The sequence below is a fragment of the Equus quagga genome, chromosome 2 (genome assembly GCF_021613505.1).
Source record: "Equus quagga isolate Etosha38 chromosome 2, UCLA_HA_Equagga_1.0, whole genome shotgun sequence".
Lineage (NCBI taxonomy): Eukaryota > Metazoa > Chordata > Mammalia > Perissodactyla > Equidae > Equus > Equus quagga.
In genome coordinates, this window is record NC_060268.1 from 174287550 (window position 1) to 174311582 (window position 24033).

Below are 24033 nucleotides of genomic sequence, written 5' to 3' on the forward strand. Positions count from 1 at the left end.
GCGCGGGCCGCGGGGGCGGGGGGGGGGGGGGGGGGGGGGGGGGGGGGGGGTACCTGAGCTAAATGGGACAGCTATAGAGGCCATTCCAGGTAGGGGCAGAATTCCTGACTCAGACCTCTCTGTGGCTGAGCAGGAAGGGAGCCCAGACCTCGGGGCTGAGTGTTCACTAACAACAAGATTGGAGAAGAGAAGCCAGACTGAGGAGGTCAGGGGAGGGGCTGAGATTTTATCCTGCAGGGAACAGGAAGCTGGGGAAGTGCTTTGCGGTTGGTTTGTTTGCATTTAAACAAGGGTTTATGCATGAAGGAAAGAGTTCAGACATGAATTTAGGGGCTCAGGTTGGTGCACTGGAGGCGAGGGCTGGGAGAGCAGTAAGGGATGCCCTTATGGTAGAGGAATGGTGGCTGGGAAACCACCCCGAGGTAGAACCCACAGAACCTGGTGACAGCCCGGGTGTGGGTGGAGGAGGTGGAGTCAAAGAAGATGCTAAGGTTCTGGGCCAAGAACCCAAAAGGAAGATGCAACATCAGAACCTGGGACGTCCCTGTGAGAGCTGCTCCAGGGACGCTCCGACCAGCTTTAGCCACGTGGAAGGAAAGAGCATCAAGTCTAGCGGGAACCATGCTGGACTGGCCTTTAGTTAATCTGGGCCCCGGCCTAGGGAGGAGTGACGGTTTGATGGGGTGACGGTAGAGCATAATGGCCCCAAGTCCTATGGTATCCTCATGGTGGTTTCGGTCATTGACACGAGTTCTTCTCAGATGGGTCGGCTCATTCCAGTGCTTATTTTTGTGACGTTGTGTTTAAGAGCATAGGAACAGATCAGGGTTGGGGAGAAGGGTAGCAAACGAACTCACATGCAGCAGTGTTTTCCAGTCTCCCCAGATCGAGAGATTTACCTGGGGGATCGTTAAATAAATTCCTAGACCCCACGCTAGTCCCTCTGAATCAGAGTCGCCAAATGTGGAGCCTGGAGGCTGTGTTTGTAGTAAGCACCCTCGGGGATTCTTCTGAGCAGGGAAATCAGTGAAATAGTGACCCGTCACCAGGGCTGCCTTATTGCCAGTTAAAATACCCCATTTCCTGGCCCCTCCCTTGAATAGTCTGGTCCAGTCGATTTGGAGTGAGACCCCAAAACCTGTTTTTAATAAGAAGCCCCTGTGATCCTTACGATAAATTGTGGGAAACACTGACCGGGGTCCCCCACAGGCCAATCACGGTAGCCAGCTTCTGTCTGCTCTTCTGTGAACTTGAAAATTAAGGCTCAGAACCTGGGGGTAATTAGCATACGTCAAACTCTGCCTCCCTCCCTTCTCGTCTCTATTTTTCTTCTCTCAACGAGTATCTACTGAGCGTCTGCTCTGGGTCTGACGCTGTGCTGGCCGCTGGGGACACAGTGGACAGCGGGAGCCCCAGGGGCTCTGCTGGGCGGGAAAGGAGACTGTAGTGTCAGATGCTCTCAGGTACTCAGGGCTCGGAAAGACGTCCAGCTGGCGTGTGGTGCTGGTCGGTAACAGGAAGGGATGTTTACGTTAAACTGGTGGTTCTCAAGTGAGGTTCCCCGCTCAGCGTCGCCTGGGGACTTATTAGAAATGCATGGTCTTGGGCCCCACCCCAGACTCACTGACTCAGACCCTCTAGGAGTGGTCCCAGCAATCTGTGTTTAACAAGCCCTCCAGGTGACTCTGATGCACCCTGAAGTTTGAGAACCACTGGATTAGATGGTCAGGGAAGGAGGTGATATCTGAAGTGAGTCTGGAAGGGCAAAAAGGTGGCAAGCATGGGAAGATCCAGGTGGTGGGACAGGCAGTGCAAAGGGCCTGAGGTGGGAATGAATTTGGTGTGTTAGAGAAACAGACAGAGGCTAAGGAGGGAGGGAGACGTGGGGAGGAGGGCAGGTCAGGATAGGGCCTCGTGGAGAGGAATCCGGATTTAGGTGACATGAACCGATTTCTGTTTTAACAGGACCTCTCTGGTTGCTAAATGGAGAATGCAAGGGGGCAGGACTAGAGGCCACGAGGTCAGAGAAGAGCCCATTGCAGGACCCTGGCGGGACGCAGTGGTGCCTTGAGCTAGGGAAGGGATTCTCGACCTTACTGTTATCACCCACCCCTGCCCCCAACAGCAATCTTTATAGACCTTTTCTTCCTGACTGCCTTGCCTCCCCGAGAAGTTTCAACCCCATGGATGTAGTGCACATGCTTATTTCTTGTGGCCTTCGGAGGCCACAAACATTGTCATAGCTGAGATTTTTTCCGCCTCCCAAGAGCCAGTGTTCGTGCTCCTGGTCTGACTCTGGCCCACTGAGAATGCGCGGACTAAGGCGAGGCAGCGGAGATGGAGGAACTGTGTAGCTCTGAATATTGTGGATAATTGGGAACCAGAGATGCCAGGGCTTGCTGGCAGGTTGGTCTTAGAAGGAGAGAGAGAAGAACCCAGGAAGATTCCTGACGTTTGGGCTTGAGCAACCGGGTTGACGGGACCATTTGCTGAGATATGAAAAACTGGCTGACCCAGGTATATTTGCCGAGTTCCGTGGTCACAGACCCAGTCTCGGGGAGTAGAAGGAGGGGTTTGTGGGGGAAAAGAAGAGAGTCCCAGGCAGAGGGAAGAGCTGTAATTATCATAGACCTATGGGAAACAGAATTTAGGGACGACTAGACTCGCTAGCCTCTCAAATAGGAAATTTCAGAACTTCTTTAATGTGGGAAAGAAGAGATGTAGCTTATTCATTAAGCTCAACCTCTTGGCTTTTTCAAAAATACAAACTCCTGCTTGGAACTAAACCCCTTGGTGTTTGGGTAACAGCAGCTTAGGGAAGGGTAGAAAGACGGTTTGAAAAAAATGAAAAAGTGGGCTTCAAATGAAAGGCAAGGATGTCTGTCATGCCTCGCCTCCCACTGTCCTTTGTGGATTGAGTCTACTGCATGCTGGGCTTCAGACCCGGGTCCTAAACACGTACCTCAGCCAGCAGCTCAGTGTGGATGAATGCAGGTGTCCTGGGGGCTAGATGAGGAAACCGAGGCTCAGAGATGTTAAGGAACTTGCCCCGGGTCACAGAGACAGTACGTGGCATAGTGGGGACTAGAATCCAGCTTGAGCTGATGCCACTCAAAGTCCAGGCTCATAGCCATTATGCTGAGATCTCACTGGTGTCTGAAAATACTCATGTTGTGGTCTCCATAATTAGAAGGCAAACCCCAGTTTGTCCTTAAAATTTAATTTCCCTATAAACAAGGTTAGTTCTCAGACCCAGAAAAAAAAAATCAAAACGATCTGATCTGTTTTGCGAGCAGTGGCTGGGGCCAGCTCCTAATGACTGAGCCCCGTGTCTCTGAAGCAGTATCATTCTGTTCCTTCCAAACAAACTTCTGTGAAGTCTGGGATCTGCTCATACTCAGCCAAGCTGGGGTGTGTCAGGCAGAGCCAGGGACAGCCTCAGCCCCTTGGGTCCTGCTTCTGACTCATTATTTATCTCTGGCAGGAAGTAAACACAGAGAGGAGAGTGGGAGGGAGGGAGGGAGGCAAGGCGTGAGCTCCCTGGCTTTTGACACTGGCTGAAAAAGAAGGTCATGTGCTGGATTAGGTGTGTGTCTGCTCTCTGCTCATCTGGTTTCAACAGAGCCTTCAAGAACAGAAGGGAAGTGTTTTTCCATTCTGAGATAATACCCATTTATTGTAACAACTTGGAAAACAGAGAAAAGTGGAAAGTAGAGGGAAAAAAAATCACCAGTGCTCCCACCATCTACAGACAATGGCTCTTAAAATATTAGTGTTTCCGTCAGACTTTCTTCATTTTTCTAGTTCTTTCTTTATTGTGGGATAGCTTTGTGTGTATATACATATATATTAAACAATATATTTATTTACAGAACTATATGTATAAAAATATATTTAAATAATTAATAGACCATTTTTTAGAACAGTTTCAGGTTTACAGGAAAATTGAGCAGTACAGAGAGCTCCCATATACCCCTCTCTCCTCCCACAGTTTCCCCATTATTAACATTTTGTACTCGTGAGGAACATTTGTTACAATTAATGAACCAATATTGAGACATTATTATTAACTAAAATCTATAGTTACATTAAGCTTCACTCTTTGTGTTGTATATGCTGTGGGTTTGACAAATGCATCATTAGCCACCATTACAGTGTCATACAGAATAGCTTCACTGCCTTAACAGTCTGTTCTCCACCTTATTCATCCTTTCTCTCCCTCCCCTACCAACCCCTGGCAACCGCTGACCTTTTTACTCTCTCCATAGTTTCTTTTTTTTTCTATTACTTTTTTTAATTGGAATAAAATACATATTGTAAGAGTATAAATCTGAGAGCTTGAGGAATGTTTACACTGCTATACGTCCGTGTAATCACACCCAGATCTGGATCTAGATAATTTCCATCAGCCCAGAACATTCTCTCATGCCGCTTCCCAGTCAATAACAACTGCCCAAGAATAGCAACTTTTTGACTTTTATTGCCATTGATTAGTTTTTTGTGTGAGGAAGATTGTCGCTGAGCTGGCATCTGTGCCAACCTTCCTCTATTTTATGTGGGACCCTGCCATAGCGTGGCTTGATGAGCAGTGCTAGGTCCGTGCCCAGCATCCAAACCTGCAAACCCCAGACAGTCACTACACCCCGGGGCTGGACCCTACCATTGGTTAGTTTTGCCAGTTCTTGAACTTCATATAAATGGGATTAAAAAGTATATATACTTTGTTATTTGGTTTCTTTTATACCCTCCTACTTGTTGATTTTCTTAATTATTTTTTTATTGTGGTGAAAAGATGCATAGCATAAAATTTCCTGTCTCACCCAACTGTAAGCACAGTTCAGTACTAAGTGTATTCACATTGTTGTGCAACCAATGTTTCTATAGTTTCTTAAGGTAGAAGCTGAGGTCATTGATTTGAGAACTTCTTTCTTAATATAGATGTTTCAGTGCATTAAATATCATTTTAAGTCCTGCTTTAGCCACATCTGACACATTTTAATATTTGTGTTTTCCCTTTCATTTGGTTGAAAAACTTCCTAATTTCCCTTTTAATTTCTTCTTTGATTCATGGGCTATTTAGAATTATTTACTTAATTTCCAAGTGGTTGGGATTTTCCAGATATCTTTCTGTTATTGATTTATAATTTAAATCTACGGTCTTGTTATGTGTTTTCTCTGTCCAACTCATTTTTTGCTATCTTTTGGAAAAATTCATTATTTTTATAATCCTACTTTATCTCCCTTTTGACTTATTATCCATAATGACTTGTGTTGTTTTGGGTGGTTGCTCTAGAATCTGCACTGTACATCTGTAATGTATCACAATCTACTTTCAAGTGGTATTACACCATCTCTTGTAGATTGGACAGCTTACACAGTGTGCCTCCATTTCTCCCCTTTTAGCCTTTGTGCTATTGTTGTCATACATTTTACTTCTACATATGTAACAAATCCCAACATATATGTTATTTTTGTTACATAGCCAATTATCTCTTTTTTTCTTATGTCATGATATCTGCTACTGAAGCATTTAAATGGTTCAGCAATATTTTGACTTTTTCCAGTTTGCGTAAGAGGCAAAACTTCATATGAAGGGCAGTGCATATGGCGGAATATTAATAGTTATTGAATATCCATGGGCATATACAGGTGTTTAATATTCTTTCAACTTTTTCTATGTTAGAAAAATTATCTTTTAAAAGAGATTTAAATAATAAGGAAAAAAGGCTTTATATTTGTATGCATAGTTACCATTTCTGGTGTTCTTTCTTCTTTTGTGTAGATCCCAATTGCCATCTGGTATTATTTTCTTTTGGCTTGAGGGACTTCCTTCAACATTTCTTGAAATATAACTCTGCTGGTGGTTGATTCTTTTGGCTTTTGTATATCTGAAAACAAATCTTTATTTCACCTGTGGTTTTAGAAAGATATTTTGTTGGGCAGAGAGCTCTAGGCAGATGGGTTTTCTTTTTTTTTAAGATTGGCACCTGAGCTAATAACTGTTGCCAATCTTCTCTCTCTCTCTTTTTTTCCTGCTTTTTCTCCCCAAATCCCCCAGTACGCAGTTGTATATTTTAGTTGTGGGTCCTTCTAGTTGTGGCATGTGAGATGCTGCCTTAGCGTGGCCTGATGAGCGGTGCCAGGTCCGCGCCCAGGGTCCAGTGAAACGCCGGGCCACAGAAGTAGAGTGCACGAACTTAACCACTCGGCCGTGGGGCCAGCCTCGGGTTTTTTTTTTTTTTTTTTTATCTTTTGCTGCTTTATTTATTTATTCATTTATTTATTTGAGGAAGATTAGCCCTGAGCTAACTGCTGCCAATCCTCCTCTTTTTGCTGAGGAAGGCTGGCCCTGAGCTAATATCCATGCCCATCTTCCTCTACTTTATACGTGGGACGCCTACCACAGCATGGCGTGCCGAGCAGTGCCATGTCTGCACCCGGGATCTGAACCGGTGAATCCCAGGCTGCCGAGAAGCGGAACGTGCAAACTTAACCGCTGCGCCACCGGGCCGGCCCCCTCTTTTGCTGCTTTAAAGATATTGCCCTCTGTATTCTAGCTTGCATCGTTTCCAACAAAAAAAATCTGATATCATCTTTACTTTTGTTCTTCTTTTTTTCCACTGGCTGCTTTTAATATTTTTCACTTTTTTATTGGTTTTAAGCGGTTTGGTTCTGATATTCCTTGGTGTAAGTTCCTTTCTGTTTCTCGTGCTTGGAGTTAGTTAGATTCTTGGATCTATGGGTTTATAGTTTATATCATATTTGGACAATTTTCAGCCATTATTTCTTCAAATAGTTTTTTAAATCGCCCTCCTTCCTTTGGGGACTTCAGTTACACGTATACTCAGCTGACTGAAGTTATCCCACAGCTCATTGACACTCTGATTTTTTTTTTTTCAGTTTTTTCTCTCCTTGTTTCATTTTGGAGAGTTTCTCTTGTATGTCTTCAGTTCACTAATCTTTTTCTCTGGAATGGCTGATCCATTATTAATCCCACCCAGTGTGATTTTCATTTTAGACATTGTAGTTTTCATTTCCAGATTTAGGTTTGATTTGGGTTTTTTTTATATCTTCCATGTCTGTACTTAACAAGCTCAATCTTTCCTCAAGCCTCCTGAACATTTGGAATAGAGTTATAACTCTTTTTAAAAGTCCTTGAGTACTAATTTTATCATCTGCATAATTTCTCAGTTGCCCTTGATTGAGTTTTCTTTTCGTTGTGGATCATATTTTCCGGCTTCTTTGCGTGCCAGACACTGTGGACTTTATGGTTTTGGATTCTGGATATTTTTGTATTCCTATAAATATCCTTGCACTTTGCTCTGGGATGCAGTTATTTGGAGTTTAATCTTTTTATCTTTGCTTTTAAGCCTTGTTAGGTGGGCCCAGAGTAGGCTCTAGTCTAGGGTTAATTTTCTCCACTACTGAGGCAAGACTCTTCTTAGTATTCTAACAGATGTTCCATGAATTATGAGATTTTCCACTCTGGCTGGTGGGAGCGGGAACTATTCCCAGGCCTGTGTTGGCTTCAAGGATTCAAGTGGTCTGCACCCGGTCTCAGGTGGTTTCCGTACATATAGTGCTGGTCAGGACCTCGCAGGTCTCGGGAGTTCTCTCTTTGCCTTCTCTGGTACTCTACCTTGGGAACTCCAGCTGCCTTGGTCTCCCCAGATGCCCAGCTGCATCTCCTCAAGTCAAGGAGACAGTCAGGCTTCAGCGGGGTCCCCCACCCTGTGCCACTTCCTCCAGGCCTTCAGCTGGGGCAATAGCAGCACTTACTCTGTTGCTTTCCATCTCCGGGGATCACTGTCCTTCATTTCCCATGTCCCCTGCAGTAGCCAGCCCCCTGTGAGTCCAACCCCCTGTGGTCATTAATAATTCTTTATACGATGCCTTCCAACCCAGGCTCTCTGAAAACACCCAAAAGCCTCCGTATCAAGTTTCTTTCTCCGGTTTTAAATGGAAATGCAGCAAAACCCTCGGCATTTATTTGGGGATAGATGTGAAGGACTTTCTAGAAAAAAAAAATAATAAGAGAGAGGGTGCTGTGGGCACGAGTAGATTTTCTTTCCTCCAGAGCAGCTTGTATCACAGACACTTGCAGCCTCTTCTCTTTTCCTGGCCTCAGATGGCAACTTTGACAGCAGCTACTCTTCCCAAACGCGTTCCCGCAGCTGCATTAGTGCTGGGGAGCAGCCTGGGGTGGTTTTTATCTGGTTAACATGGACCCAGCTTGGCCCCCATGATGTTGACTCATTGACTCCCCCCGCCCTGCATTTAGGTCAATGGGATGACAGAGAGGCAAATTTCAAGGAAATTTGTGATGAAATGGCTTGGACTTATTCTCAAAAGAAACCCTGAATCACTTTTTTGAGCTCAGTACATATGGGCTCAGTCTCGTGTAGGTGACACTGGTGACATCTTATTGTTCAGGAAATGTCCCAAATTCTCTGCAAGATTTTTCAGTCATCATGGGAAGATTCCATGGTGTTCTTTGTTTCGTACTGTGTTGACTAAGGCAGGAAAATGACTTTAATACACATTAGAAGTCTTATCGAGAAGAAATGTAACAAAAATATGTTCCCCACTACTTCCGGTTCAAAATACCCTTGCAGCGTCAAAATAAAATAAAAGCTCCCCCATAATCCAGGCACACAAGCAAAACTGTAGTTCACATTTCTCCATAGACAACCAGTGGGTTTTAACTTAAAATTAAGGAAACCTTCATATTCAGGTGAACAGTCTACCAAATTCCTTGACTTGGGCTTATTAACATTTTAGAGATCTTTCTTCGTTGTGAATAAAAACGACTATCTTCTCTAACGGGATAGTAGTTTTATTTTTGGTATTTGATCATTTAAGAAGTGTCCGAATGATTGGAAGTAATTATTATGTCACAAACACTTTTAAATGAATTGGTGGGGCCGGCCCGGTGGTGCAGCGGTTAAGTTCGCACGTTCCGCTTCTTAGCGGCCTGGGGTTCCCCGGTTCGGATCCCGGGTGCAGACATGGCACCGCTTGACACGCCATGCTGTGGCAGGCGTCCCACATATAAAGTAGAGGAAGATGGGCACGGATGTTAGCTCAGGGCCAGGCTTCCTCAGCAAAAAGCGGAGGACTGGCAGTAGTTAGCTCAGGGCTAATCTTCCTCAAAAAAAAAAAGAAAGAAAAAGAATGAATTGGTATTTTGTTGTGACAGGATCTAGATGCGTTGGAAGGGCAATGACAGATATGAGTGAGACACGGCATTCTTTCCAGCTTTGGGGAGCGCTGAGTGCAACCATCCAGCAGCTCCTTCCAGCAGTCTGTCTGGAAACCACAAAACTGGGTCACTGTGCTGCCTTTTAGGACCCCACGGGAAGGATGCTGAAAAAATTGGTTATAAGACTGTTTTTAAATTTTCTTTGGAATTCTGTCACCTGTCCCCCTCCCCACACAATGCTGGATAATGGATTCTCATGAGTGGACCCACACCTTGACCTTGAAGTCATATGAAAGTTCATGTGGCAAAGTGTAGGCTGAAAAATAAAGATAGGGGTTTTATCCACCCCTCCTCACACACACCCTTATACTTTAGAACCTACCAATATTTCCTTTCATCTGTTGCCTGGGTTGCTTAAGCATCGTGGTCTTTGTTTTTTCTATCATAGAATGAGCACAGAAAAGAGTTAAAACTGGCTTAAAAATACAGAGCTGAGGGGCCAGCCCTGTGGCATAGTGGTTAAGTTGCCATGCTCTGCTTCAGTGGCTGGGGTTTGCAGGTTCGGATCCTAAGTTGGGACCTGCACCACTCATCAGCTGTGCTGTGGCAGTGACCCACATATAAAGTGGAGGAAGATTGGCACAGATGTTAGCTCAGGGCTAATCTTCCTCAGCAAAAAAACAGAAAACAAAGCTGAGTCTGACAGGGCTTCCAAGGTTAGTGGGCTTCTAGGCATCTGTTCAGGAAGCATTGTTTGGACAAGTTAGGACCATGCATGTGGGTTAGACCTAATCTGCTAAGATTGCAGACAAGGTTCTGAGGAGGTGCCTTTCTCCATGAAAAACCACGTTATAGATATTGAGGACTGGCAGTGTCCCTCTCTTATTAACTGGAGAATTCTTTCCTCTGCATGGATAACGTAGAACATTTATTCCTTTCCTAAGGTCTCTGGGGTAGATGATACATCCCACAGTGCAGGAGTCAACTTAAGTGAGCAGTTAGGGTGTCGGTCAAAAAAGAGATTATTCTTGTACTTCTTTATTCATCTTATCACTAAGTCATTCATCCAACAGAGAACATTCCAGGGCTAGACTGAGACACGGACATAAATGAGATGAACTCTCAATAACCTCCAGGAGGTCACACCCAGTGAGAAAACGAATCATCAAACAAGAGACTCAGTAGGTACTGAGAGAGAGTCTGTACACCGGGCTTTAGGAGAATAGAGGAGGAGACCAAGAAAGCTTCTTTCTTGTACACCTAACAACTGTATTGTAAAAAATGCTGAGTCCAGTATTTAAAAACTCCTAATAGAAATGTAAAAATGGAGGGCATATCCTATGCAACTCTTGTTAGTCATTAATGATTGATCCGGAATGACCTATCATGGCTGGCCCAATCAGTTGTCAAGTTCTCCAGGAGACCGTCTTCTTAGGCAATCTTCCTAGCTTGGGATGGAAAAGAGAGGAAAAGAGAAACTGAGAAGTGGGCTTATTATAGAGTAGAGTGCCTTTGAGAATCACGATTATTTACAACCCTAGAGCACCTTGGTTACCAGACTTATGATTCATAGAGAGAAATACAAAGCAAAGGGCAGGAACAAAGACAATGAATGGATTTGACGGTTAGCAGTTTCGCTGTGCCATTGTGAAGATCTACATGGTCCCCAAATTAACCAGGTTTATTCTGATTTCATGTCGGGAAGAACTGAAAACATTCTGGAGTTTAGTTTACTTTCTTTGGCTGGTGTCTCAGCCTTTCTTCTACTGAAAAAAGGTCCCAACATGGCCCATGGGCCAATCCAGATTTTGACAAGCCCTCAAAATGTATGGGGGAAACAGAACACCACAGTAATCCTAAACTGCCGCTGGGGTTTGGGGAGCTAATTGATCACATCTTTGCCCACCAGATTCTGAATCAATTGTGAAATAGATGCTGGAGGTAGATAGGGAGGAGAGCGCCAGCTTTGTCAAAGGCAAGGTTGGACTGGTGGACAAGTCAAAATGGGGCTCCTCACACTGCCCGTGAACCAACCTCCCCCACACAGTGCCAGGCTGTGTATCAGTGCAGGGGGCCATGAAAGGCAGGGAGAGCTGGCCCCAGCGAGCTGGCCACCTGGCAGGTAGCTGTGGGAAAAGCGGCTGCATTGTGGGTAGGCTCATCTCAGCGACCTTGAACCCTTTAACCCACCTGTGGGGAGACTGTACCTATGGGGTTTGCTTTCCCCATCTTACCAATCAGAGAAGCCTCACCTCCTCCTGGGGGGATTGCCCTAAGGGAGTGGGGAATAGGGCAGAAGCGTGGTACTTCTCTGAGAGCTCAGAAGTGTCACAAAGCCCCTAATTTATGGGCCAAGGCAGAAATGCAGGCAGCTGAGGAGCACCCCTGGTCCCTACGCCCCTTGTCCCCACCCCAGCTGCCACAACTGTTAAGGGTATGTCAGGACTGGTAGTTCCCAGGGGCTGCTGTTTAACTCGCTGGTTTTTCCCTCTAGCCTGTGTTTTCCTTTTCCAGAAAGTGCATTGGAATGCAATGAGTAACAGTGGTGATATGTGAAGAAATCTTCTAACCTTTTGAATTAGACTAATTTATGAAAATAGCAAATCATTCACAGACTTCTATACTTTATAATCACTAACAAATTACTCGCAGTGCATCCCCCTAACTCATTAGACCCACCAGGCTGCATTGGGACTTGTGGTTGAGAAGTGCTGCCTTCACCTCGTTTCTTTGGCAGGAGCAGTTAAACAAAACTACTTTGCCTTTTCTGGGCCTCAGTTTCCTCATCTGAAAATGAGAGGTTAGGACTAATAGATTACTGGAATGCTATAATTGTACAGAAGAAAAGAACTTTCCTAATCTTCAATTGAAACCACCATGATTTGAGAGCATTTCTGCATATTTAGGATCCTTGATTTGGGTTCAATTGTATCTGTCTATCCATCCATCCATCCATTCGTCTATCTGTCCATTTATTCAACCATCCATCCATCCATCACCCATCCATCTATCCATTCACCCGTCCATCCATCCATCTATCCATCCTTCCATGCATTCATCCATCCATCTATCCAACCACCCATTCATCCATCCACCCATACATTCATATATCCCGTGTTTGCTATATGTCAGGCATGGGCATAAAATATTGAAACAGCATACGTTATATCCCAGTGAGGGAAGTGATCATCAATGTTGATGGCAATTGTGACTATAGATGGTCCCCAACTTACAATGGTTTGACTTACAATTTTTCAGCTTTTCGATGGTGCAAAAGCAATCTGCATTCAGCCGAAACTGTACTTTGAATTTTGATCTTTTCCTGGCTAGTGATGTGTGGTATGACACTCTCTCTCGTGATGCTGGGCGGAGGCGGCGAGCTGCATCTCTCAGGCAGCCATGTGATCACAAGAGTAAACAACCAGTACCCTTACAGCCATTCCGTACCCAGATAACCATGCTGTTTTTCACTCTCAGTACAGTATTCAATAGATTACATGAGATATTCAACACTTTATTGTAAAACAGGCTTTGTGTTAGATGATTTTGCCCAACTATAGGCTAATGTAATTGTTCTGAGCACATTTAAGGGAGGTCTGGCTAAGCTATGATGTTGGGTAGGTCAGATGTATTAAATGCATTTTTGACGTACGATATTTTCAACTTAGGATGAATTTTTCGAGATGTAACCCTGTCGTAAGTTGAGGTAGATTTGTAGTGTCATCACTAGGTGGGCCTGTGAAAGGAGAGCTGATCCCAGAGGCCAGGGCAGGCTCATTGAGAAGTGAAGATCAGGGTTGAGATCTGCTGGGGAGGAGCAGCGGGGTGCCAGGCTCCAATAGATTCGGGGATGCGGAGCTCTGTATGGGACAAAGTAGGTTAGAGCCACAGCCGATGGCAAAGTGAAGCCACTGTTTTCCCATGGGGGTGACGGGATCAGGCTTTCATTTCTAAGCCACTGCTCTGGCTGCAGCCTGGAGAACACGATGAAGGGATGGGAGAAGAGGCTGCAGCACCCGTCCAGGAGAGGTGAGGCCAGTAACTACGGGTAGCAGGAGGCGGAAAGACCTGGAGCAGGCAGGACTTGAGTTAGCTTTGCATCGGTAGCTCTGCGCCCGGGGTCTGGTCTTGAACCTCTCTGGGAACATTTCTTCATGTGTGCAATGGGAGCCATCTACTCTGCCTGGCTACAGTGTGGGTTAAATGCAATCATAACTGAAAAGAGCTTAGCATAGCCTGGCCTTAGTAAATGCCCAGTACGTGGCAACTCTCCATCTTGACAATTTTGCTTTAGGGTTTTACTGATATCCTTAAAGCCTGGTAGAGCTGGGGCCCTAATTCTTTTTCCCCCAGCCAGCCTTCTTCCGCCCTTAAGCATTCCTAGTCTACTCGTGTGTGTGTGTGTGTGTGTGTGTGTGTGTGTGTGTGTGTGTGTTCAGAGCCATGCATTTAGGCATTTAGGAACCCATCTGGATGTGATCGTCTCCAGCTAGGATAGTGGGGAGGGTCTTCTCTGCATTCCATCTTCTGCTTAAACTTTTGTTGCAGCAAATCACGCCCCCCCCCCACCTCAGGTCGCCTGTACTTCTCCCTTTGTTGTACTGGGGGCGTCCGGTCTGCACCCAGGAGGCTGCAGTCCGTTGCCCTCCCGACCTCAACACAAAGGCAGCTCCCCGTTGGGATGAAAGCCTTCCATTGACAGCACCCCGCTGCCCAGCCCATGAGAGCTCGCCCTCAAATTCTGAGCAGAACCTCCATCCCACACATTTTGACTCAGTCTTGAAGCATAAAAGGACATTATGTAAGCTTCAATTAATGCAGAGCCCTCACAGATCAGTTCTTAGAATTATTCCTGCCCCTCAGCAAATCTGCTCCTGGCGAGTGACTTTAATCTGGCTTTGAAAATTGCTTCTGAGGGGTAATCAAAGAGACTGCTGGTGCTGTTTCTGCTACATAAACCAAGGCTGGGTTCTCGTCTGGGGGAGCTGTGTGCCCCACACTCAGTGGGAAGTTGGTTCCTGGCTGCTCTCTGATAAGACCCACGAGTTTTCAAGGTACCCAAATCTAGTGAATTTATCATCTTGTCCCCAGATGATAATGACTTTGGTCAGCCCGAAGGGAAGCCACACGCTCCCTCTAAGCTGGCAGCTCATATCGGAGGCTGGGGATGGGGGACAGGGAAGCAGATTTGCTTCCTTCCCAGCGTGATGAAGCCTCGAGCAGGGCGCTGTGCTCTGATCTCCTTGAACAAGCAGACGTAAACAAGAGTGCTCCATTTCTGAATTACACACCGTTAATCTCATTAGCTACTCAACGATTTGACCCCTAGTAAATAAGTAGGACGCAATTAAATATAAAGTGTTTGTTAAAAGGAAAGTGGCCGGATGTGGAGTGTGGAGTTGCTGGTTCTGGAATAATCCATTGAGCCAACAGCCTCGTGGCTTGTGAGCGCTCCTGAGCCTCGTGCTCTCCAGAGGCCTGACCGAGGCACGTTACCTGCAGCCCAGGTGGTGTCACACGTGTCAGCCAGGGCTGGGCCAGGGCTTTTGGGGGGGCACATCTGTCCTCACGACCATTTGGGGGTGGAGGGATTCTTGTAACTTACCCTCTGAGTCTTCTCTTCTTTGCCCTCATCAGTTCTGCTTTTGGGTCTGAAAATGCCAGTCCTGTTGAGACAGTAGCCACCGTCTCTTGGGTCCTTCTTAAAGCTTTTCGGTATCTCAGGCACAGCATGCCTGTCATAGGTGCAGGAACCTACATAAGGATGACTGGCTTGGTGACGACGTGTACACACCTCCTCCAAGGATGTGGTGTGATGTCACAGACATTTCGTAGGTGAGGGGCTTGGCAAGAGGCTGGAATGGAGCCAGGGAAAGAGCCACCCATCCTCTGTCTCAGTCCATTCAGGCCTTCGTAACAAAACTCCCATAGACTAGGCGGCTTCACAACAGACATCTATTTCTCACAGTTCTGGGGGCTGGAAGTCCAACGTCAAGGTGCCGGCAGATTCGGTGTCTGGTGAGGGCCTGCTGCCTGGTTCATGGATGGCCGTCTTCTTGCTGCATCCTCACATGGCAGAGGGGCGAGGGAGCTCTCTGGGGATTGTCTTATAAGGACACCAATCCCATTCCTGAGGGCTCCACCCTCAAGACCTAGTCATCTCCCAAAGGCCTCACCTCCTAATGCCATCCCCTTGGGGGTAAGGTTTCAACATATGAGTTTTGGGGACACATTCAGTCTCCCTCCTTGGAAGATTTTGGAGGCAGCATAGAGTGAATGAGAAGATCACAGCCCATGGAGTCGGATGCCCATCAGATCCAGGCTTAACCTCTCTGGTCTTACACGTGCTAAATGGCAGCGACAGTTGCCATCTTGCACAGCTCTCAGCAGGGTTGAATGAGACAATCCACGCCCTGCACTGATGTCCACTGAGTTTCATCCATTATTATTTTCCCAACTTTTCAGTTTGGGAAAGTTGAAACCTCACCTCAAAAATGCTGAAAGGATAGTCCAATAAATGCCCGCATACCTACTGTCTCTGCTCACACTGCCGTAACGGCACACCACAGCCTGGGAGGCTAAACAACGGGAATTTATTCTCTCACAGTTCCAGTGGCTGGAATCCCGAGGTCAGGGTGCCAGCAGGGTTGGGTTCTCGGGGCACCGTCCTTCTTGGCTTGCAGATGGCACCTCCTCACTGTGTCTGCTGGTGGCCATCTCTCTGTGTGAGGGCACTCCTGGGGTCCCTTCCTCTTCTTATAAGGACACCGGTCCTGTTGGATTAGGACCCCACTCTTGTTATGACCTTGTTTAACCTTAATTACCTCCTTAAAGGCCCCATCTCCAAGTACAGTCCCATTGGGGGTTAGGGCTTCAACACATGGATGTTAGGGGATCACAATTCAGTCCATAACACATATTCCTAAATTTTAAGCGGAATGTATTTCACCTTCCCACTCCATGCATCCCTCATAGAGGAATGCATGTGCCTTGCCTTGCGTGGAAAGCTGGAATTCTGGCACTGAACATGGAGAGCAGAATCTTTCCTCTGGTCACATCCAAAACACCATGGGTCTATGAATACATGAATGTGTGTATGTAACAGTTACAAGAAGATTCCATAAATTTTCCTCCCTGTAATAATTTTAAAGAACATGGGAAAAGCCTTAGAAAAACCATACTTCTGTTAACTTTGCCTTAAGCAATTTCTCTTGATACTAAACAATTTATGATCATAAAGAGTGTACAGAAGCACAGCTAGGTAAAAATAACAAAAATTGCACCTGCTAAAACATTGTGTAGGAAAAAAAAGGAAATTCACTAGAGCACTTCAAGTGGCGAGCATGTGGGAGATATTTTTTCCTACATTTTAAAAATTTTGTATTGGCCATTTATTATTTTTAAATTTTAAAAATGCACTTAATTAAAACTGTATAGAAATGAGGAACACTGTCCAAATATGGCAGGTGATAAACTATTTTACAATAATCGGATAGTTGGTTATCTACAGCATGTCTATAATTCTGAGCCATGTTGCCCCAGGTTTCTTGCACATTTTAAAGTTTTTCTTCACACATTGTCCAGCTAAGTCAGTTCAAGTTAAGACAAATATGGGTATGGAGGAAATTCAGCTCCCAAGAGTTAGATATAGGTCATATGCAGAAATCCCACAGCTCAACAGAATTGATTTGGGGTTATGCCTCTCACAGTACCACCTGTTGGATGTGAAAGATCAAGTTAACTGTTATCAGGAATAACGCTTTATTTCAAAGCCTGGCCTTGCCCACTTGGGCCTTTCCCCAAACATCCAAGGATCCCCAGAAGGGTTCGGGCGCTCCTTGTAAACCACGCAGAACTGGTTCAAACCCTCTATTACAGTTTACATTGATTAAACACTTTGAGTTTCCCACATTTTAGACTATTATGAATGTTTCCATATTTCCCTGTTCACTACTGACCTGCATGGAAAAGCCCGAACTGAATGTCTGAGAGTCTGTGCATCGCATTTCGGAGAGAGAGAGAGAGACAGGGCATGCGTGATGGTTATGGGAGGGGCGGGATAGGGCGGGTCTCCTCACAGAGAGGAGGCAGCTGCACAGGACGGTGTGTTTGTGGCCTTTAGCAGGGAGAGGCTGGGGTGATTCTGCCTGCGAGGTGGCTCTGTCCTTGCATCCTTGTTGAAACATTTAATGTTTTCGTTGTTGGCAGCGTCGGGCATGGAGGCTCCTGCTCTGCTTCTGAGGGTGCTGCCAGCCTGGACCCGTGCATTGTGTCCCCAGAGGTGACTGAGCCGAAGAAGCGCCCACAGGACGCCAGGGGCCCAGAAGGTTCTCCACTGCCCAGCCCACCCACGCCCAGGGAGCAGGAGCGCCCCTCGGCTGCTATGCCCTTTGCCGAGGGCCCCCCAGAAGTTTGCTTGGCAAGCCCAGCAGCGGCAACCGAAGATTGGCCTCTTGGTCAACATCCTGGGAGGGAACCTTCCCCAAATACCCCAGGGGACACCCTGGCAGCGTTTGTCACTGAGGTGGACAGCCTTACTCAGCGCAGTGCAGTTGCCATTGTCCCCAGTGCCGGGAGAGAGAAAGAGCTGAAGGAGGAGGGACATATAGTATCTTCCTCCAGGTGCATTGACCAGTTGCCAGGAATTTCACCATCACCTCCTACAGAGCCAATGAAGGGAGAGCCATGTGGAGAGGATGGCCGGCCTGGTGGTTTCAAGTCCCAAGGGAAAGAGGCTGCAGGTGGTTTTTCCCACACAGAGTCAGGGCAGGGGGTGGCTTCTGTACAAGTGGCCCCCACAGCCCCTACTGCAGCACAGTTAGACAAGGAGAGCTCAGCTGGTCTGGAGGAGTGCCTCCCAAATCCGGAGACCCTGACCCCAAAAGACCCGGCCCCCAGAGTCTCAGACAGAGAGAAGCGCCAAGTGGAGGTGGCACCTCAGGATTCAGTGGATGGCCTGGGATTCCTTGGGGTCTGCCAGCCCATGCAGAGCAGAGATTCAGGGGCTGCCCAAGAAGCCGAAGCTAGTGCTGCTTCCTGGGAAAGCTGCCAGCAACAAATGGGAGCACATCTGCCACATGCAGAGCTGCCCTGGGATTCTCTGAGTCCTGCCCTGGCACCAGGGGCTAGGGGCTCTGGGAAGGAGAACATGGATGCTGGTGAAGCTCAGGGTCACTCGCAGACAGGGACGCCAGGAACCGAGCCCAGTAAAGCTGTCTGTGCAGCAGCAGGCGACCAACCTGAAGAGGGGTTAGTTGTGAGCACCGAGCCTTCCCCCCATGTGCCTATGGAGGAAGCGCATCCAGCTTCAAGCCTCACTTCACCGCCAGCTGCTCAGGCCTCTGTTGCTGTGGAGGAACCCAGCTGGTTGACCAGGGAGATGAGTTCCGGGGCTGAGATGCCAGTTCTTACAGATCCAGCCAAAGAGCTGGCAGATGAAGGGTTGGGGGGACAGGAGAAGCGCATGTCAGATCTCGGAGGTGAGGGAGAGGGTGCAGAAGGGAGCCCCAGAGAGCTTCCTGTGTCTTTGTCCCAGGAGGAGAGGGGAGAGCTCTCAACTGAGGAGCAAGGCCATGAAGTCCAACAAGGGCTGCTGCCCACTCCCCCTCCCAGTGCATCAGATGAAAGTGCCAGAAAGTCACTGGAGCCAAAGGAGGAAGCCCGGGCCCCGGAAAGCCCAGCTGTGGCTAAGGAGGAAAGCAGCGTGCCTGGGGCCGACCTTAGAGGACAGGAAGGAGCCCCAGAGCCATGTGACAATGCATATCCTGGGAACCTGTGGGAAGAGCAACCCCAGGCCTTTGGCTGCAAGCCTAACCCAGAGATGGAGAAAGACGAGGTTTCAAAGCTAACCAGTGATGTGGAGAGCAAAGTCCCTCCCAGCACGGACTCGGTACAGCCACTCAGAAAGGACGGTCCCGGGTATGCGGACAGGCCTGGCTCTCCATCAGAAGACGCAGCTTGGAGCTCAGTGGCCTGTGGGATGATGGGAGAAGCCTGTGTGGTCCATGCATCTGGCTCACTGCACAAGCCCGGTGAGCAGGATCCTGCCCTGCCCCCTGATCTGGATGGAGCCAGTGAACACATTCTTCCCGAAGGAGGCGTCTGGGAGGGGCCAGGATTGCAGACCAAATGTCCTGACACGCTTCAGGATGTGGGGGGTTTGGGAAGAATGGACTCTGTTCCTGTTTTAGAATCTGAGAAGTCGGATTTCCTGTCAACTCCTGCTGCAGAGGTGGTCCCCGAAGCCCAGGAAGTGGTGAGCACATCTGAAATAAAGACGAGGAGCCGCCCAGCCACACCGAAGCCCGGCAGCTGTGATGGAGAGAGCTTGTTGACGTCCCTGGACCAGTCTTGTGGGCTGGGGCGTGATGCACCTGGACAGGAAGACCATGCTGATGGGCCACATCCCCCCGAGGAGAACTTCGCAGTGGACTGCGGGCTCACGACGCTCAGCCTGGAGCAAGACAGGGAGGGAAACCCGTCCTGCCCCGGGGACAGCTGGACACAAGTAGCTGCATCCGAGGGGCCCTCACTGTCTTCTGAGAACTGTCTGCAGCCATCCCAATTGGACCCAGAAGCATCTGCCTTTGATGTGCTCAGGGAGAAAGCCCAAGCGTGTGAAAATGGGAAAGAGACTTCTCCAGGTGATCCAGGTTTTCAGAGCCCGGGTGCAGACTCTCCCCAAATCCATGTGCCTGTGGAACCTCAGGAGGCTGTGAGTTTCTCCACTCATGGAGGAAAGGAACCAGCTTCCAGATCAGAACTTCAAAGTGAGCTCCTCAAAGGCAGTATGCCTAATGCTCCAAGTTCAGCTCCCAAGGACCCAGTTCCGGAGAGTCCGGCGACAGGGCAGTCGGAGTTGTCAGCACCAATAGGACCAGAGATACCTGCACTAGGGGAGAATGGGCAAGAGGGAGCAGGCAGTGGCAGTCTGCTCTCCAGGGTCTCATCTCCTGCAGCAGACACCTTAAAAGACTCTTCTCTTGCAGGTAGCTTGAGCAGAAAGGAAAGTTGCTGTGCTGGGCAGGGGCCGAACGAGTCCCAACAGGAGCTGGTTGATATGATGGAAGCCAGCAGCCAGCATGAAGAAGCTTGTCGCAGGGACACAGGCATTTCTGAAGCAGCTGACTCTTGGCCCCTGCTCCAGGGCTTGGGAAAGACTGAGAAGGCAAGTAGGAACACAGTGGGGACCCCGCCTTGTCCGCCTGACTCAGTAGCTTTCCCGGATGCAGCTCACTGCCCACCAGCCCCAGTGTTCCCCTGTCCAAGAGTCACACCCGCCCAGGATGCCCCAGAGAGAGAAGCATGTGATGCAACCCAGGAAGGCAGGCAGCAACCAGTGCCGGCCCCGCAGAAGGAAATGGAGCATCCCACCGCCTCAGATGCGAAGGCGCAAAAGCTTCTTGGAAGTTTCCCATCAGCTGAGGAGCAGGGTGTGGAAGGTGAGGCTGCTAAGACTGGTAAGAACGACAATGAAGGAGATCCGGGGATGCAGCGGGCTCTGGAGGAGCCAGGAGGAGCTGCTCTGAGTGGTGGCTTCCTTCAGACTGAGCAGTGCCCCTCCTCTGGGAAGGAATCTTCTACCGCTGCCCTAGGTGAGCCCAGCCAAGATGAGCAGCCCTCGGCCAGCTGCCAGGATGCTTTACTGCCAGCCGGAGAGCTGGGTGGGATTCCCAGCGCCACAGTGGACATTTCTGCACCCCAGGTCATCCTCGACCCGAAGAGGCTCCTGCCATCTGGGCCACCAGAAGAAGCTGCTCCTGACACTCCTTACCTGCATATCGATGGTGCTGCTAGGAAAGGGCCAGAAGACAGTGGGGTGAAAGCTGTTTCCTCTCAAGACCCCAGGGCTCCTGGTGAAAGCCCTTGTCCCACAGGGGAGCCCCTGCTCGCCTTGGAAAATGTCGCCTCCCTGAAGCTGTCTGCTGGCTCCCTTTCCTCCCTCTCACAACCAGGAGCTGCAGGTGGGGAAACCTCTGTGGTGCAAGCCAGCAGCGGAAGTCCCAAAGCTGGAAACGTTGAGGGACCTGTGGACTCTGTGCCCTACCTGGAGAGGATGCCGCTTCTGGCCAAGGGTAAGCAGACAACGGGAGAGGAGAAAGCAGCAAGTGATCCCGGTGCGGGTGCCAGGCCCAGTGAGATTCCAGCGTGCCCTGCCAGTGGGGAAGGCATGGCAGGCGATGCAGCAGGGGAGACAGAGAACAGCAGGGAGAGGATGGTAGAACCTTCCGAAGATCCGAGGAGGGGTGTGTCAGTTGGTGTAGACTCAAGCTGCAGGCAGACCAGCATGATCGCTGGGTTCTCTGACTTCAGGCAGCACATCACCAAGATCTTTGAGAAGTCTGTGCTGGGAACCCTGACCGCTGATCGGCCCCAGAGCACACCAGGAGGAAAGGCAGGAGCTGGGAGGAGCGTGGCGGGCAAGGACCTCGCTGTGCCGTTGAGCCCGGAGAAGCTTCCAGATGGGATTCAAGCAACGGCTGTTGCTCCTCTCCCCACCCCTCCTGCTGGACTCCGGGTGGACTCAAAGGAGAAGAAGCAAGAGTTGGCTGTAGAGGCTGAGATTTCCCATCTGGTTCCCCAGGGTCCAGCTCCAGAAAAGCTGCCAGGGCAGGGGGTGCTGGCTGCGGAGCAGAACCTGCCAGGTGCCAGGGTGGGGGTGGCCATGACTGGTGTCCCACAGGTGCAGAAGGAAAGCGAGAAACCAGAGGGGGCTGGGGAAGCTGGGCAGGGAGGCCAGGCCCACTCACAGCAGGGAAGCGGCCGGCAGGAATCAGCTTTGGGTCCTTGCTCACAGGTAGTTTCTCAGGAGATCCCTGAGGAGAAGGCTGCTGACTTGCAGGGGGCTCCCAAGAGCCATGGAGAAGGGGACTCGGCTCAAGACAACAGAATTCCTTCTGGAGAACAGCACCAGGAAACATCCACCAGTGACAGTCAACCCAGAGATGGTGCCGGGGGCTTTGCTCACACAGGGGCTGCGGGTGACATGCCAGGGTCCACCTCTGCCCTGGGAGCATCTGCTCCCCATGGGGATACTCCGACTGTGGCCCAGGCCATCAGTGAGGCCTGGACCCCCAGCACACTGGGAGATGAGAAGACGCATGTTGGTGCTGCCTGGATCTTGGAAACACAAAATTCCCTGGGCAACCAGAGCACCCCTGAGCCACCCACTGGAGAAGTGGCGGACACTCCCCTGGAGCCCAGCTCAGTGGCAGGAGCTGCTGGGGAAGCAGAGGGTGACGTCACTTTGAGCACAGCTGAGACCGGAGCACGTGTGTCTGGTGACCTGCCTGAAACAGGTACTACCAGAGTGTTCTCTGGTGAAGCTCGTGCCTTGGGGCTGCCAGGGAGCCGTGGGGACCCAGGCTGCTCTGACGGGGCTCTGGGGATGGAGGCTGCAGCCGCCCTGTGCGGGGACAGCCCAGCCGGGCACCAGCAGGCTGAGGAGCAGCCCGGGCCTGAGCTTCCCGATCCTGCTGCAGATGGGAGAGTGCGTGTCTCCTCACCTCCAGAACCTGACGAAACTCGGGACCTGAAGCTGCAAAACCTGGCTCCAGAAGCGCTCCATGATAAAAGGTACTTAGAAGAAATTCCCACGGGAATGTGGGGTCAGTTTCAAAAGTAATTCCCACCCTGATTTTTAAAAGTCAAACAGATGGGTAGTTTTTAATGAAGCTAAGTTTTCCATCTCTAATTGTTTAAATTCACCTGCTTACAATCTCTGGGTGTGCTGAGATTCTGAAACACGTGAGCAGTGGGTGGAGTTTGGGAGCTGTTGGTTTAACACGTTCTTTAATTCGTCTAACTGGAACTGTTGGAAAAGCGTGAAATGTTTACTGGCCGGCGGCACGCTCTTGGGTCATGGGTTACAGTCAGTCACATGTTTTTCTGGAGTTGAGATACATCTGCTTTTGAATATCTGGATTTATTTACGCAGAGATGCTGAAGGGATCTAAAAGCATCTCAAAGCTCTTGAATGCCTGAAGCTAATTTTTTTCTAGGGATTTTGGCAAAGTAGTGCTTCCACCGATACCCAGCTGCCGCTCCTGCCCAATGAGGGCGGGTCTCACAACTCCGGGCCAGCGAGATGCAGGCGCATGGCGCTGAGACAGATGCGAGTTTAATCTGTGCTGGACATTTGTCTCTGCTGCTGACTTAGCACTCGATCCCCTGCTGCCCTTGCTGGTGTATATTTTTTACATTCCCACTTAAAGTGTAGGAAAAATATCTACCTAGGAACATCCTGCCCCTCCCCGCAAATGATGCATTAGCTCCTTCTTCAATGTCCCCGGACGTTGTATCACCTTCGTGGAGAACTCAGGGACAGACATTGGACAGTTCAGTAAGTCCTTCATGGCTCATTGTCTTAATCACTTTAAATTTTAAAATGGCAATTTCTAAATTAGTATTAGAAAATTTGTTAGGTATAGAAAAGTATAAAAAAAGAGAAAAATTTGCTCATGATTATTGTTACTTATTATTTTAGTGTATTTTCATCTGTCGGTTTTTTCTATTTAAATATTTACAGAGCCACCAAAAATTTGCAAACGTAAATGATAGTGGCCGAAGTTGTGTAACTGACCACAGCTGAGCAAGCAGAGGACATCTAGGCTCCCACGAGTGTTTCACTCGTGGCTCACTCTGCTCCGTTTGAGGGTCCGTCGGGCGGTAGGCTGTTAGATTCTCTGGGTCTGCGCCATCCACATTGGCTGCCACTCGCCACGTGAGTGGAGATGTGCTGTAAGTGTAAAATACACACCAGATGCTGAAGACTTAGTATGAAAAAAGAATAGAAAATACATCGTTAATAATTGTTATATTGATTATTTATT

General features: G+C 48.7%; 1 protein-coding gene across 1 annotated transcript in view; it reads left to right on the forward strand.

Moving 5' to 3' along the window:
• Positions 1 to 24033, forward strand: part of TACC2 (transforming acidic coiled-coil containing protein 2) — a 208950-nt gene that overhangs the window by 41315 nt on the left and 143602 nt on the right. The window contains exon 6 of the mRNA XM_046653949.1: positions 17411 to 22777. Coding sequence (XP_046509905.1) covers positions 17411 to 22777 — 5367 coding nt within the window. The remainder of the gene's footprint in view (positions 1 to 17410; positions 22778 to 24033) is intronic.